Source organism: Theropithecus gelada, chromosome 7a, assembly GCF_003255815.1.
Source record: "Theropithecus gelada isolate Dixy chromosome 7a, Tgel_1.0, whole genome shotgun sequence".
NCBI lineage: Eukaryota > Metazoa > Chordata > Mammalia > Primates > Cercopithecidae > Theropithecus > Theropithecus gelada.
The window spans coordinates 50,374,394-50,390,191 of NC_037674.1; the positions used below are offsets into that span (position 1 = coordinate 50,374,394).

The 15,798-nt window shown below is 47.5% G+C and overlaps 1 protein-coding gene across 1 annotated transcript; it reads right to left on the reverse strand.

Annotated features, from left to right (window-relative positions):
* Positions 1–9,042: 9,042 nt before the first annotated feature.
* LOC112627760 (cytochrome P450 1A1) lies at positions 9,043–14,878 on the reverse strand. The gene is made up of 7 exons (XM_025390398.1): positions 14,673–14,878; positions 11,775–12,628; positions 11,092–11,218; positions 10,918–11,007; positions 10,702–10,825; positions 10,470–10,556; positions 9,043–10,277 (listed from the first exon to the last, which is right to left on the reverse strand). The coding sequence occupies exons 2-7, from the start codon at positions 12,597–12,599 to the stop codon at positions 9,992–9,994; spliced, it is 1,539 nt and encodes a 512-aa protein (XP_025246183.1). The 5' UTR covers positions 12,600–12,628; positions 14,673–14,878; the 3' UTR covers positions 9,043–9,991.
* Between the last annotated feature and the right edge of the window lie 920 nt (positions 14,879–15,798).

A 15,798-nucleotide genomic window follows, 5' to 3' on the forward strand; every position in this document is an offset into this window, starting at 1 on the left:
GCACTTTGGGAGGCCAAGGCAGGAGGATTACATGAGCCCAGGAGTTCAAGGTTAGCTTGGGCAATATTTCAAGACCCCGTTTCTACAAAAAAATTAGTTAGCTGGGTGTGGTGGCTTGCACTTGTAGTCCCAGCTACTCAGGGGACTAAGGCGGGAGGATTACTTAGTCCAGGAGTTTGAGGCTGCAGTGAAGCTCTGTTCGCACCTCTGTGCTCCAGCCTGGGTGAGAGAGTGAGGCTCTGTCTCTAAAAAAAATTAAAAATTTAAATTAAATGTGACATAACCAGTTGACACACTGTTTTTTTGTTTTGTTTTGTTTTGAGATGGAGTTTCGCTGTTGTTGCCCAGGCTGGAGTGCAAAGGCATAATCTCAGCTAACTGCAACCTCTGCCTCCCGGGTTCAAGTGATTCTCCTGCCTCAGCCTCCTGAGTAGCTGGGATTACAGGTGCCTGCCACCACCCCTGGCTAATTTTGTATTTTTAGTAGAGATGGGGTTTCACCATGTCGGCCAGTCTGGTCTCGAACTCCTGACCTCAAGTGATCCACCCACCTCAGCCTCCCAAAGTGCTAGGATTACAGGTGTGAGCCACTGCGCTTGGCAGGAAGCAAAAAAAAAATTAAATTAAATTAAATTAAATTAAAAATGTCTCACCATGGACCAGGCATGGGGGCTCACTCCTGTGATCCCAGCATTTTGGGAGGCCGAGGTAGAAGGATTGCTTGAAGCCAGGAGTCCAAGACCAGTCTGGGCAACATAGCAAGACCTCACTATATGAAAGAAAAAATTTTTTTCACCATTATGTTAGCTGTAGGTGGTTAGACTGAGAAATTTCCCTTCTATATTTAGTTTGCTGAGAATTTTTATAATAAGTATTAAATTTTATCAAATGCGTTTTCTTTATCTATTAAAATGAGCAAATGGTTTTTCTCTTTTACTCTATTAAAACAGAGAATTACATCAATTGATTTTCTTTTTCCTTTTTTTTTTTTGGAGACAGAGTCTCGCTCTAGCTCTATCCCCCAGGCTGGAGTGCAGTGGTGCCATCTCAGCTCACTGTAATTTCCACTTCCCGGGTTGAAGTGATTCTCCTGCCTCAGCCTCCCCAACACCCAGCTAAGTTTTGTATTTTTAGTAGAGACGGGGTTTCACCATGTTGGCAGGCTGGTCTTGAACTCCTGACCTCAGGTGATCCGCCTGCCTCTGCCTTGAAAAGTGCTGGGATTATAGACGCAAGCCACTGTGCCTGGCTGATTTTCAAATGTTAAACCAACCTTGCATTTTTAAGATAATCCTGCTTGATCATGATGTGTCTCTATGTCTGGGTCTTGATCCATTTCCCTGTGTGTCTTATATGTTGTTAGATTCTGTTGGCTAATACTTTTGTTGAGGTTTTTTATTTTTGTTTTTGTTTTTAGAGACAGAATCTTGCCATGTTGCCCAGGCTGGTCTCGAACTCCTGGGCTCAAGCAATCCTCCCACCTCAGCCTCCCAAAGTGCTGGGATTACAGATGTGAGCCACTGTGCCCGGCCCCTTTTAATAGCATTTTTGTCAGGCTTTGGTATTAGAATTATAATGACCTCATAAAATAAGCTGAGAATTGTTTCCTCCTCTATTTTCTGAAAAAGTTTAGAAGGGTGTTGTTATTTCTTCCTTAAATATCTGATAGGATTTACCTATGAAATTATGTGGGCCTGAAGTTTTCTTGCTGGGAAGGTTTTGATAACAAATTCAATGCCTTTAATAGATATAAGACTATTCAGGTTTTCTGTTTAATTTTGAGCCAGTTTTGGTAAGTTATATATAGTTTTAATTTGTCCATCTCACCAAAGTTGTCAAAATTTTTAGCATAATGTTAATAATATTCCCTTTTCTTTTCTTTTTTTAAGGCAGGCTGGCGTGCAGTGGCATGATCGTAGTTCACTGTGGCCTTGAATTCTGGGGCTCAAGTGATCCTCCGCCTCAGCCTCCTAAGTAGCTGGGACTACAGGTGTGCACCACTACACCCAGCTCATTAAAAAAAGAAAATTGTAGAGACAAAGTCTTACTTTGTTGCCCAGACTGGTCTTGAATTCCTGGCTTCAAGTGACCCTCTCGCTTTGGCCTTCCAAAGTGCTGGGATCATAGACGTGAGCCACTGTACCCGGCCACTTTTTATCTTTTCAATGTAAGTAGGATTTATAGTAATAATCCTTTCTTTTTCTATTATTTATTTATTCATTTATTTATTTTGAGATGGAGTTTCGCTTTTTGCCCAGGCTGGAGTGCAATGACACAATCTCGGCTCACCGCAACTTCTGCCTCCTGGGTTCAAGCGATTCTCCTGCCTCAGCCTCCCAAGTAGCTGGGATTACAGGCATGCGCCACCACCCCGGCTAATTTTGTATTTTTAGTAGATACGGGGTTTCTCCATGTTGGTCAGGCTGGTCTTGAACTCCTGACCTCAGGTGATCCACCCACCTCGGCCTCCCAAAGTGCTGGGATTTCAGGCGTGAGCCACTGTGCCCGCCAGTAATAATCCTTCCATACTGGATATTGGTAGCTTGTGTTCTTTCTCTTGCTCGATCATTTTTGCTAAGGGTTTATCGATTTTGTTGATTTTTTCACAAAATCAGATTTTGGCTTTGTTAATTTTCTCTATTGTTTTAATGGGTTTTTTTATTTCATTGAGTTTTGCTCTTTATTTCATTTCTTCTACTTACTTTGGGTACACTTTGCTCTTCTCTTCATAGCTTCTTAGGGTGGACCCATAGGTCATTGATCTTATACTTTTATTCTTTTGTAATATTCACATTTAAAGCTATAAATCTCTTTTTTCAACCTTATTGATGTATAACTGATAAATGCAAATTCTATGTATCCAAGGTGTACAACATGATGGTGTGATGTATGTTTACATTGTATAATGATTACCATAATCGAATTAACTAACACCTCCTTCACCACACATGGTTACCATTTTGGGCAGAGAGGTGAGGACACTTACCTGCTCTCTTAGCAAATTTCAAGTAAACAATACAGTATTATTAACTGTGGTTGCCATACCATACATTAGATTCTCAGAACTTATTCATCTTATAACTGAAAGTTTGTACTCCTTGACTGTCTCCCCATTTCCTCCACCCCACAGCAACCCGGTAACCATCATTCTTCTCTCGGCTTGTATGAGTGTTTTTTGGATTCCACATGTAAGTGAGATCATGCAGGTTTGTCTCTCTTTGCCTGGCTTATTTCTCTTAGCATCATGTCATCCAGGTTCATCCACATTGTAGCAAATGGCATGATTTCCTTCTTTTTTATGGCTAAATATATTTATTTGTGCATATATGTATATGTTTTTCTTTTGTGTATGTGTGTTAACTTAAAAAGATTTGTTTCTAGCTTTATTGGGTATTATTGACAAATAAAAGTGGATAATTTTAAGGTATACAATGTGGCATTTTGTGAAATGGTTACCACAATTAAGTTAGTTAACACACTTGTCACCTCACCTAGTTGCTTTTGTTCTGGTTTGGTTTGGTTTCTGGTGACAACATTTTAGCAAATTTCAAGTATATAATTCAGTATTGTTAACTATTGTTACCATGCTGTATGCTAGATCCCCTGAACTTATTCATCTTATAACTAAAAGTTTGTAGCCTTTGACCAACATCTACCTTTTTCTCCCACCACACTGGCCCTGGTAACCACCATTCTACTTTCTGTTTCTATGAGTTCAACTTTTTTTTTTGAGATGGAATCTTACTCTGTTGCCCAGGCTGGAGTGCAATGGCACGATCTCGGCTCACTGCAACCTCCGCCTCCCGGATTCAAGCAGTTCTCCTGCCTTAGCCTCCCAAGTAGCTGGGATTACAGATGTGTGCCCCACGCCTGGCTAATTTTTTGTATTTTCAGTAGAGATGGAGTTTCACCCTGTTGGCCAGCCTGATCTCAAACTCCTGACCTCAGGTCATCCACCTGCCTTGGCTTCCCAAAGTGCTGCGATTACAGGTATGAGCCACCGTGCCCAGCCTCCTTTAGCCTTTCTAATAAAGCAATGCAGACCTACTGACAACTACTTTTCTTAATTTTCTTTCATCTGAAAATGTTTATTTCACTTTTCATCCTGAATGATATTTTTGCTGGGATATAGAATTCTGGGTTGACAGGATTTTTTTCCTTTCAAAACTTTAGATGTTGTTCTACTATCTTCTTTCCTTCATCATTACTGACAAAACGTCAACAATAATTTAAATATTTGTTTCCCTGTATGTAATGTTTCATTTTTCTCTGGATACTTTCAAAATTTGTTCTGTATATTTGTTGTTTAGCAGTTTTATTTGTCACCTGGACATGATTATCTTTTTTTTTTTGAAACAGAGTCTTGCTCTGTCACCTAGGCTAGAGTGTAGTGGCACTATCTCGGCTCACTGCAACCTCTGACTCCCAGGTTTAAGCAATTCTCTTGCGTCAGCCTCCCAAGTAGCTGGGATTTACAGGCATGCGCCACCACGCCCGACTAATTTTTGTACTTTTAGTAGAGATGGGGTCTTACCATGTTGGCCAGGCTGGTCTTGAACTCCTGACCTCAAGTGATCTGCCCACCTTGGCCTCCCAAAGTGCTAGGATTACAGGTGTGAACCACTGCACCTGGCCATGATTTTCTTCATATATTATATTATATCTTATATATCATATGTTATATGTCATATATATCATATGCTTTATTATATATCATATTATATATTATATGTCTATTATAGTTTAATGTTGTTCATTTCTTAAAATTTTATGTCTTTTTGTAGTCTCTTTTCATCTACAAGTTTTCCCTCCATCCCTTTCCGTTCCTTATAGATTTTCTGTTGAAGAACCCAGGCCGGCCGGGCGCGGTGGCTCAAGCCTGTAATCCCAGCACTTTGGGAGGCCGAGGCGGGCGGATCACGAGGTCAGGAGATCGAGACCATCCTGGCTAACATGGTGAAACCCCGTCTCTACTAAAAATACAAAAAACTAGCCAGGCGTGGTGGCGGGCGCCTGGGTGACACAGCGCGAGACTCCGTCTCAAAAAAAAAAAAAAAAAAAAGAACCCAGGCCTTTTGACCTACAGAGTCTTCCAAAGTCTGAATTTTACTGACTGCACATTAATGTTGCAGTTCATGTCCCTTCATCCTCTGAATTTATTGCAAATTGGCAGCTGGTTCCAGAGGCTTGGTCAGCCTCTGATGCAATCCCTTTGACAATACTGTAGATGCTGTTGTGTTCTTTCATTAGGAGTCACATGACGTCTGATTTTCTCTCCTTTTATGATGTCAGCAGTTGTTAGGCACAATATTTAGATCTATTAATTTATTGGTGGCTACAAAATAATGACACTCTAATTCTATAATTTCTTTTTCACATAATAATTGATTTTTTTTTTTTTTTGAGATGGAGTTTTCAATCCTTGTTTTTTTTTTTTGTTTTTGTTTTTGTTTTTTTTGAGACGGAGTCTCGCGCTGTGTCACCCAGGCTGGAGTGCAGTGGCGCGATCTTGGCTCACTGCAAGCTCCGCCTCCCAGGTTCAGGCCATTCTCCTGCCTCAGCCTCCGAGTAGCTGGGACTACAGGCGCCCGCCACCACGCCCGGCTAGTTTTTTGTATTTTTAGTAGAGACGGGGTTTCACCATGTTAGCCAGGATGGTCTCGATCTCCTGACCTCATGATCCGCCCGCCTCGGCCTCCCAAAGTGCTGGGATTACAGGCTTGAGCCACCGCGCCCGGCCTCAATCCTTGTTGTCCAGGTTGGAGTACAGTGGCGTGATCTCGGCTCACTGCAACCTCTGCCTCCTGGATTCAAGCAATTCTCCTGTCTCAGCTTCCCAAACAGCTGGCATTACAGGTGCCCACCACCACACCCCACACCTGGCTAATTTTTGTATTTTTAGTAGAGACAGGGTTTCACCATGTTGGCCAGGCTGGTCTTGAACTCCTGACTTCAGGTGATCTCGGCCTCCCAAAGTGCTGGGATTACAGGCATGAGCTGCTGCAACCAGCTGGAATATTTTTAACAGATGCTTCTTTCTAATCTATTTGGTTCTTTATAGGTATAGTTCATATAGGATAGGTAGAATAAATTCTTGATTTTTTTTTTTTTTTTGAGACAGTCTTGCTATGTCATCCAGGCTGGAATGCAGTGGTGTGATCTCAGCTTACTGTAACCTCTACCTCCTGGGTTCAAGCGATTCTCGTGCCTCAGCCTCCTGAGCAGCTGGTATTACAGGCATGTGCCACCATGCCCAGCTAATTTTTGTATTTTTAGTAGAGACGGGGTTTCACCATGTTGCCCAGGCTGGTCTCGAACTCCTGGCCTCCAGTGATCCACACACCTTGGCTTCCCAAATTGCTGGGATTACAGGCATGAGCCACTGCACCTGGTCAATTCTTGATTCTTTACCTTTGTTTTTTCACTTCTCAAGTTACTCAGCTGGTTCCTGTAAAGAACTAGCTCTCGGCCGGGCGCGGTGGCTCAAGCCTGTAATCCCAGCACTTTGGGAGGCCGAGACGGGTGGATCACGAGGTCAGGAGATCGAGACCATCCTGGCTAACACGGTGAAACCCCGTCTCTACTAAAAAATACAAAAAAAACTAGCCGGGCAAAGTGGCGGGCGCCTGTGGTCCCAGCTACTGGGGAGGCTGAGGCAGGAGAATGGTGTGAACCCGGGAGGCGGAGCTTGCAGTGAGCTGAGATCCGGCCACTGCACTCCAGCCTGGGCGACAGAGCCAGACTCAGTCTCAAAAAAAAAAAAAAAAAAAAAAGAACTAGCTCTCTTTAAAAAATAAAATGAAAGTATAAACTTATGAATTCTAACACATTTGATGGGTTTTAATCCATGGCAGTTATTATTATTAATGACACTCAAATTGTCCTGTCTCCCAGAGTTGGAGCCTCTTCAAGTCAGCTCCAGAATGACTTGATAAACTCCTGGTAGTGTTTGTAGCATCCTTACTATCTGGTATGACCAAGCATCTCAGCCTTATCTTTTATATTCCTCATCCCAGATTTACAATAACTGTTTCTCCAAAAAGCCCCGAATCACAATCCAAAGAGCTGGGATTACAGGCATGAGCCACCGCGCCAGGCCTTTTCTCTACCATTTAAACCATTTTGAACTGCATAAGTCACTGGTTTTTAGTATATTCACAAAGTTGTTCAACCATCACTGCTATCTAATTCTAGAATATTTCCATCACCCCTAAGTAAACTCTGCATCTCCCAATTCCCGCTGCCCCCTATTCTCTGGCAACCGCTCATCTACTTTCTGTCCCTATAAATTTACCTATTCTGGACTTTTCATACACAGGGAGTCATACAATACATGGCCTTTTGTGTCTGACTTCTTTCACGTCGCATGCTTTCATGACTTGTTTATGTATATAGCATAAATGCAAGTTATTAAGTAGAAAATACAAATCAATACGAGAATGATTGAGCACCAAATTTCTCATCTCCCCCCTCCCCCCACCCCGCTGCCGCCACACAAAGCAGGTTGCTGCAGCTGACTTCAACTTGGTTGTTCCTTGAAGTAGCCTGAAGCTCCTGGTGAGCAGGAGCCATCTACCCCTGCCAGGAAGCACGATGCATGGACAGCAACTGCTGGCCACTATGTAATGCTTCAGGAATAAAGCTGGTCTGGGGTGGGGTAGGGAGGTCACATCCCAAGGTGTGTCTCCCTTCAGCCCCTTAGTCAGAACAACTCCTGGCTATGTGGGTCCAGCTTCTGACATACTTGGCATCACCACCACTCCAGATGGGCAGTGGCTTTCAGCATTGAGATGTGGGTTCTAATGTGGTTGCAGAACCTAAACCAGGGCATGAAGAGTGAGGAACAGATTACAACTGCTGAGCTGAGAACCCCTCTCCCCACAAAACTGTGACCAGAGCCTACCCGCTTGGACTTCAGCAACTAATGCTATCAGTCCCAAGTGAGAGACTGCCTCTCATCCTTCAAGGAAGGCTTGGCTCAGAGAGCCTCAAGACCTGGAGCCGGGCGCGGTGGCTCATGCCTGTAATCCTAGCACTTTGGGAGGCCGAGGCAGGTGGATCACGAGGTCAGGAGATCAAGACCATCCTGGCTAATACAGTTAAACCCCATCTCTACTGAAAATACAAAAAATTAGCCGGGCATGGTGGCGGGCGCCTGTAGTCCCAGCTGCTCTGGAGGCTGAGGCAGGAGATTGGCAAGAACCCGGGAGGCGGAGCTTGCAGTGAGTTGAGATCGTGCCACTGCGCTCCAGCCTGGGCAGCAGAGCGAGACTCCATCTCAAAAACAAACAAACAAACAAACAAACAAAAAAGACCTGAAAATCTCTCCCAGTGCCCACTCCCCCACCCAGCGCCACCCCCAGCTCTGGATCCCACCTCCCGTATGCATCTCTCTGGTAGAGCTCTGACCACAGTGAGTTGAATGATGTGGTTATGTGTCAGTTCCCTCAACCATTTTGGGAGGTTCTTGAAAGCAGGGACTGCATTATATTCACTTGATATCCTTATTGCCTAATTCAGAGAATACTGTTCATCAATTTGTGATAAGTTAGAGAGGGAATAAGTCAGCATAGTGATTAGGAGTCTTCTCCTGGCCGGACGATGTGGCTCATGCCTGTAATCCCAGCACTTTGGAAGGGTAAGGCGGGTGGATCACTTGAGCTCAGGAGTTTGAGACCAGCCTGGGCAACATGGTGAAACCCCATCTCTACAAAAAATACAAAAAAAAAAACATTAGCCGTGGTGGCATGTGCCTGCGGCCCCAACCACTCAGAAGCTGAGGTGAGAGGATCGCGTGAGCCCAGGAGGTGGAGGTTACGGTGAAACAAAATGGTGCCATTGCACTCCAGCCTGGACGACCTGAATACCCTGTCTCAAAAAATAGAGTCTTGTCCTTCAAACAGACTGCCTAAGTGCAGCAGCTTCACCTCTTCACTGCTCCTCCTCTTCTTCCTCCCTACAGTAAAACCCCACACAGAATGGGGTTCAGGGTAAGTATTTAGATGAGTGATGAATCATTTAAAATTAAAAAATCTCCACCTATAGGATTTCTGAACAATATCTTTATTTAGCTCAGGTAGTTGTTCTTACACATTTTTGGATACTTGGGTTAGAACTTTCCCTATTACATTAAATCAATGGTTCTTAAGCTCTTATGCAAGCATGTAAGCACAATGCAGGCTAGAATAGAAAGATTGTTGTGTACAAACATTAAAAATAGACATTTTATTACAAGAGTGTAGAGAAGGGAGACCAATAGAAGGTAACTGAAATACCACAACCTCACTCCAGCCCCAATCCTGGTGCCTGAATATGTGCACTGCCTCTGCGCTCTGCTCCCCGTAGACACAAGTCCCCAGCCCCTCCTGGACAGCAACAAGGGTTTTACAAGGCCAGAAGGCAGCCCTGTTTGTTCCTGCCTACAGGAAGGGCAGAGGAATGCGATATTCCCAGGAACTGTGTCCTAGACCCATAGGGCCAGATTGCTCAACCTAGTTCAAGTAGTGAGACTACCTCTGTGCCAGTATCCTGGGCTGTCTCTTCCCTTCACTCTTGGCAGCTCCCAGTTGTCAAAGATTGGACAGGGTCCTGGTGTGGCCAGCTCTAACTTGCTCAAGCCAGTCAGCACCTGCACAGAGCCAGCTAGCTGCTGGGCCCAGGGGCTTCCAGAGAGTTCTTCAGAGCTTCTCAGAGGCCTAAGGACCTCCTAACCCTAGCAGGCCTCCTGGCTCAAGCACCACAACTTGGGAAGGCTCCATCAGCATCTATGTGGCCCTGTTTTACCTGTTGTCTGTGGAGGGTGTGCAGAGGCAAGTCCAGGGTAGGGGCAGGCAGTATCCCTTAGGCTTGCCCACAGCCCAGATAGCAAAACTGTAGCCAGATCAGTGTCTATGAATTTCAGGCTAAACCTTAGATCACTTAGGCCAGCCCGCCGATCTGGCTGCCCAACCAGACTAGATAGACGAGTCTAGGCCTCAGGGCTCTCAAGCACCTAAGAGCGCAGCTGCATTTGGAAGTGCTCACAGCAGGCGTGCTTCATGGTCAGCCCATAGATGGGGGTCATGTCCACCTTCACACCCGGTGGCACGCTGAACTCCACCCGCTGCAGCAGGATGGCCAGGAAGAGAAAGACCTCCCAGCGGGCAATGGTCTCACCGATGCACTTCCGCTTGCCCAAGCCAAAGAGAATCACCTTCTCACTTAGCACCTTGTTGATAGCACCATCAGGGGTGATAAACCGTTCAGGTAGGAACTCAGATGGGTTGACCCATAGCTTCCTGTAACCAGAGGGAGACAACTGAAGTGGCAGCTCAGGGCTCAGAAGCATCAAGTGAGTGGAGCCCCAACCCTAAAGGATAGAGGACAGGCAAGCAGCCCATGGACAGGAGGATCAATGCAATGATTGTATTAATAATATATAAGAGCTTAAGAGGGTAGACCCAGCCTTTCCTCTGCACCTCTGAACTTACTGGTCATGGTTGATCTGCCACTGGTTCACAAAGACACAACGCCCCTTGGGGATGTAAAACCCTTTCAGACTTGTGTCTCTTGTGGTGCTAGGGAGAAAGGAAGCTCAGTCAGGCTCAGGGCAACAGGCAAATCTCCCTGTCTCCCACGCTGTGTCCCTCCCACTAACCCTAATCAGGTATGTGGTCTGGAGTAAAACCAGTAACAGACAGCAGTGTCTCCATGGGGCCTTACCTGTGGGGGATGGTGAAGGGGACGAAGGAGGAGTGTCGGAAGGTCTCCAGGATAAAGGCCTCCATATAGGGGAGATGGGATCTGTCAGAGAGCCGGGGGCGCCGTGACCTGCCAATCACTGTGTCTGTAGAACACAGGGGACAAGATGGATTCAGGGGCTGCCTAGACTTGGCCAGGCCCCTGGCACTGACCCCTTTGAAGGGAGCCACTACCTACCTAGCTCTTCTTGGATCTTTCTCTGTACCCTGGGGTTCGTCACCAAATACATGAGGCTCCAGGAGATAGCAGTTGTGACTGTGTCAAACCCTGGACAGGGTAGAACAGAAGAAGTTAGGCAGGCGGCAGGTCAGGGCACTTGAGCACAGGAAGGACACATGGGGTAACTCATACCAGCTCCAAAGAGGTCCAAGACGACATTAACGATTTTCTCATCTGACAGCTGGATATTAGCGTTCTCATCCAGCTGCTTCTCCTGACAGTGCTCAATCAGGCTGTCTGTGATGTCCCGGATGTGGCCCTTAGGTAGGGAAAGTCCACAGGTGAGCAAGATCTCAAACCCAGAGCTACCTCTCCATCCAGGTCTGGTCCTTCACTATTCCTAGCATCTTTGTTCTGGAGGTGATGCCCCCTGAGGCTGTTGTCCCAGCTTCTCTCTGCCTCTGCAAGGCTGTCTCCTACTACCTTAGAATGCTGCTAGTCCCAACTCAAGGGACAGCTGACACACAGCATCTTGTACTGTTATCACCTGGATGTGCTCTTTATCTTCTTTCTATTATGAGGCCAGGAGATGAACTCTTTAACTCTTCCTGGCTCCCTCAACAACTGCCCCAGGGTCCGGCATGTAATGGCTATTCAGTGGCTATTGCTGTCTGGTGGAAGCATGGAAGGGTTGGTGAAGAAAAGGTTTTATTTCCCTGCCAAGGAAGAAGACTATTCCACAACTGGCTTCAAGATCCCAGGTTGAAGCCTCCCTGAGAACTTGCCAAGCCCCATACAGTTCCTCTTACCTCTGACCTCCCAGGCCCTGACCCCATCGGCTTCCCACCAACCACCTGCCTTTCCCCAGACTGTACCTTCTCAAAGGTTTTGTAGTGCTCCTTGATCATCTTCTGCATGAAGCTGTGGAACTTCTCATTCAAGTCCTTGAAGCCATTAAGGGAACGGTTGGGCAGGTAGCGAAGAATAGGGATGAAGTCAGCTGGGTTTCCAGAGCCAACCACCTCCCCGAAATTATTACTCAGGTTGACTAGGCTAAGCAATTCTTGGTGGTTGTGGTCATAGCGCTGGCCAAAGCAAATGGCACAGATGACATTGGCCACTGATACCACCACATACCTGTAGGGGTTAAAGTGCCCAGGCCCTGCCATCTGCTCCTGCAACTTGCTGATCAGGACCTCAGCCTCCTTGCTCACATGCTCCTCCAGGTAGCAGGAAGATGAGGAGGCTGGGTCAGAGGCAATAGAGAAACTTTTCAGGCCATTCTGGGCCAGGCGCCGGCGGGCAGCCCACACTGGTCCAGAGTCTGGGCCGAAGGACATGCTCTGGCCATTACTGATGAGGGTGAAGCTGTAGAGGTTGGGCCGGCCCTTGAAATCATCGCCCTGCTGCACCAGGGCCTGCCGGATGGTGTCCAGGCCACTCAGCACCAGCACGGGTGTGGAGCCAATGCGAATCTGCAGCACGTCCCCATACCGCTGGCTCATCCTTGACAGTGCCAGGTGTGGGTTCTTTCCCAGGGTCAGCATGTGCCCAATCAGGGGCCAGCCCCATGGCCCTGGTGGATTCTTCAGGCCTTTGGGGACCCGAGGTCTTGAGGCCCTGATTACCCAGAATACTAGACAGAAGATGACAGAGGCTAGAAGAAACTCCGTGGCCGACATGGAGATTCGGAAAAGCATGATCAGTGTAGGGATCTTGGAGGTGGCTGCTGAGAGAAGGGGCAGGAAGAAAAAAAATCAAGCCATCAAATTGGGGAACGAGAAGAGCCAACATCCTAGAGTATCAGGGAAAGGGGAAACCTTTCCACCAGAACTGCTTACTGAGCATGAAGAAGAGGATGAGGTGGGGCGAAGTTGTTGAGCTACCACTGTGGGCTAAGAATTTCACAGTCCTTCTTCATTCAGCACTAGCCACAAATCTATGAAGTAGGCTGCAGTGAGGCTCAGAGAAGATAAGTAACTTGCCCAAGGTCACACAGCCAGAAAGTGTTGGATGCAGACTCCCAAGCCAAGTTGCCTAATTCCAGAATGCTTTCTCTTAACTGCTGTACCAATCTAAAATGACATCTTCCAATGTCAATCTGTGATTTCCACATAGTACCAGTACTGTTACTTACTTCACATTTTCCTAAAATTGACTGTAAATCTATCTACATATCATCATAAACAATATCTGTGTGAAAGTACAACTTTGATTTTTCCCCTAACACATTAAAATAAACACATAATCAATGTGTATCACCCCAAGTCCTACCCACCACACTTAGGAAAACCATGTCCTCAGGGAATTAGGGATCATCTGATCCTTTAGCCTCATTTAACATTTGGGGGAAGCAGCACTGACTTGCCCAAAGTCCCCCAGCAATCAGTGACAGAGCCAGGACTCAGACTCCTTAGGGACACTTCCCTGGAAATTTCCAGCTGCTGTCACATGTACCTCCTTTTGAAGAGTGGTCAGATCAATGAAGGAATTTTCCCAGAACCCTCAGTTCTCTGCTGCTCAATCCCAGGATGCAGGAAATCCCACCAGACCCCAGGACAGACTGAAGAAGAGACAGGGGACAGGATGGCCACTTCCCAAACCACATTGCTCTCAACCCCAGCCCTCTGAGTTCAACTGACCCACAGTTTAAAGGCAGTTGGAGACCAGCTAGATTGAGCTCTTTAGTCAGAGAAATCCAGGCCAGGTTTTTTTTTGGTTTTTTTTTTTTTTTTGGCTCAATTCTCAATGAATGAACAGTTTGGACCTCCCCCTTTTGCAGGTTACCAGAGAACAGAGAATAAATGGAAGGTTCCCACTAGGCTGTAAGAAAACCCCAGACTGGAATCAGGGAAATCAGGAATGGATCTAAACTGAAAGGAAACTGAGGCAATACTTTCTCTGTAAGCTTGACCTAAAAAGGGTGTGTAAATTCATAAACCACTCTCTCCAACATATCAGGCATCTGCCTGCTACCCTGGACTGGAGGTCAGTAGACCCAACATTCTAGTCAAAGTGATCTTGGACTGCACATTTTACTTTTCTGGGGTCCAACCTCAACACTTCAGAGAGGGTGACACAAGATCTCTCAGTTCAGAGTGCCCAGCTGGATCCAGAGGGAAGAGAAAACTCAGATCTGCGGTGGGGAAGCTGACAGTCTTACCAGTGAGGCTCCCCACAGGAGAACCACAAGACAGGGAGATGGATGGTCTCTACCACAAGTATTATAGTGGAGGGAGGCTTCCTGGAGGGGCTAAATCACACTAGATCCCAGAGTGAACAGGGGACAGTACCAGGCTTTGGTGTGCCATGGTGTCCCCTTCTGCACAATGGGTGTCCCAAGGACCTGCAGCCTTTGTAAGATGGTAGGAGGCCAAGGGAGATGTGACTGGTGAGTTTTTAGGGACTGGTATTTCCAGCTCCCTGCAGTTGGCAATCTGTCACCCTGATTGTCTACCAGCAAAGGACAAAGAAGATGGTCAATGAGATAGGAAAGGCCTAGGACTCCTGCACAGATCTGCGTCTATTGTCTCAGCTGTCTAGGACATCTCAGCACTGACAAGCCACCCTTGGGAGGGTAAAATCTGCCAGGGGTAGCTTCTTAGGCTAGGGCAGGGTATAGCTGGTAAGAACCCAGTCAATCCCCTCCTTTCATCCTGCCCACCCAAGGAGAAGCGCCTGTCATCAGAAAGCCTGAGGGAGGGGCTGCACATATTCCAGCCTGCCAGGTGGCCTTGATGGGGAAGCCCCATGGTGGGCAGGGAGTCACTTACTAGGGGATGGAGCTGGAGCCTGGGTCCTGAAGTCCTGAATGAGACGCCATTCGTATCTAGAGGTCTGGTACCAGCTGTGGGACCATGGGCAAGTCCTCCTCTTCCCCTGGCCTCAGTTTCCCCACTAGAGAGCTAGACTGCCTGATCACTAAAAACATTCTGAGCCTCCCTTTTTGGAGGTGCTAGACAGGTAGCTACCTAGGAAGTCCTGGAGGCACCAAAATGTTCCTTTTATTGAGAGAGAAGGGGCAAGCCAGAAGCCCCCCAGCAACTCACCTGTGGCTGTAAGGAGGTACTGAGCTGAGCTGGGAAGAGTGGACTCTTAGAGCCTGGGATCACAAGGATCAAGGAAGGTTCCAAGGAACTGTCACCTTCAGGGTAAGGGTGAAAGCACAGCTACCTTTATAGGCGGGCTCGTAAGTGTGGCCAGCCTCCTTCCCTGGAGCGCTGAGATGGAGGGAGGAGCAACCTGAACTGGGCTGGTCTCTCTGGGATAGGAGGAAAAGGTGGAGGAGGGCAAGGGGGTGGGGGAGAGTGGGAGGGATGGGGGAGGGCGGGGGGATGGGGAAGGGCGGGGGGTGGGGAAGGGCGGGGGGGTGGGGTAGGACAGGGGGGTTGGGCAAGAACCCACTATGGGACACCTCATCTCGGTGCCTGTACATAGAGGGGTGAGGGCTGGGGACACCTGGAAGCCCCAATTCCAAGGCGTCCCAAGGGCAATGCAGAACCCAGCCGAGAAGGGGGTTTGAGGGAGAAGTCCCAGGACAGACCTAAGAGAGGGTACGGGAAGCTCCATCCTGGGGCACGGGGACTTCTCTTCGTCATTTTTGCACCCACCAGAACACTGGGCGTGCAGATGCCTCCCCAGCGCTACAGTCTACCCGGACTCGGCAGGCGGGGGCGGGGCTGCCGCGTGGTGACCTCCTTCCCGGGGTTACTGAGTCCCGGCTCGCGTGAGAAGTGCTACGACCCCAGTCCTGAGGTCACGGGCGGCGGAAGGCCAGAGGCGCCGCGGGGCTGGCCCTGTCCCCCAGAGCCCGGGCTACTAGCTGAGGTTCGCGCCTCTTGATTGAAGGATCTGAATGGATGGCAAAGGCGCAGGTTCGCTGAGCGCTCACTAGCGGCT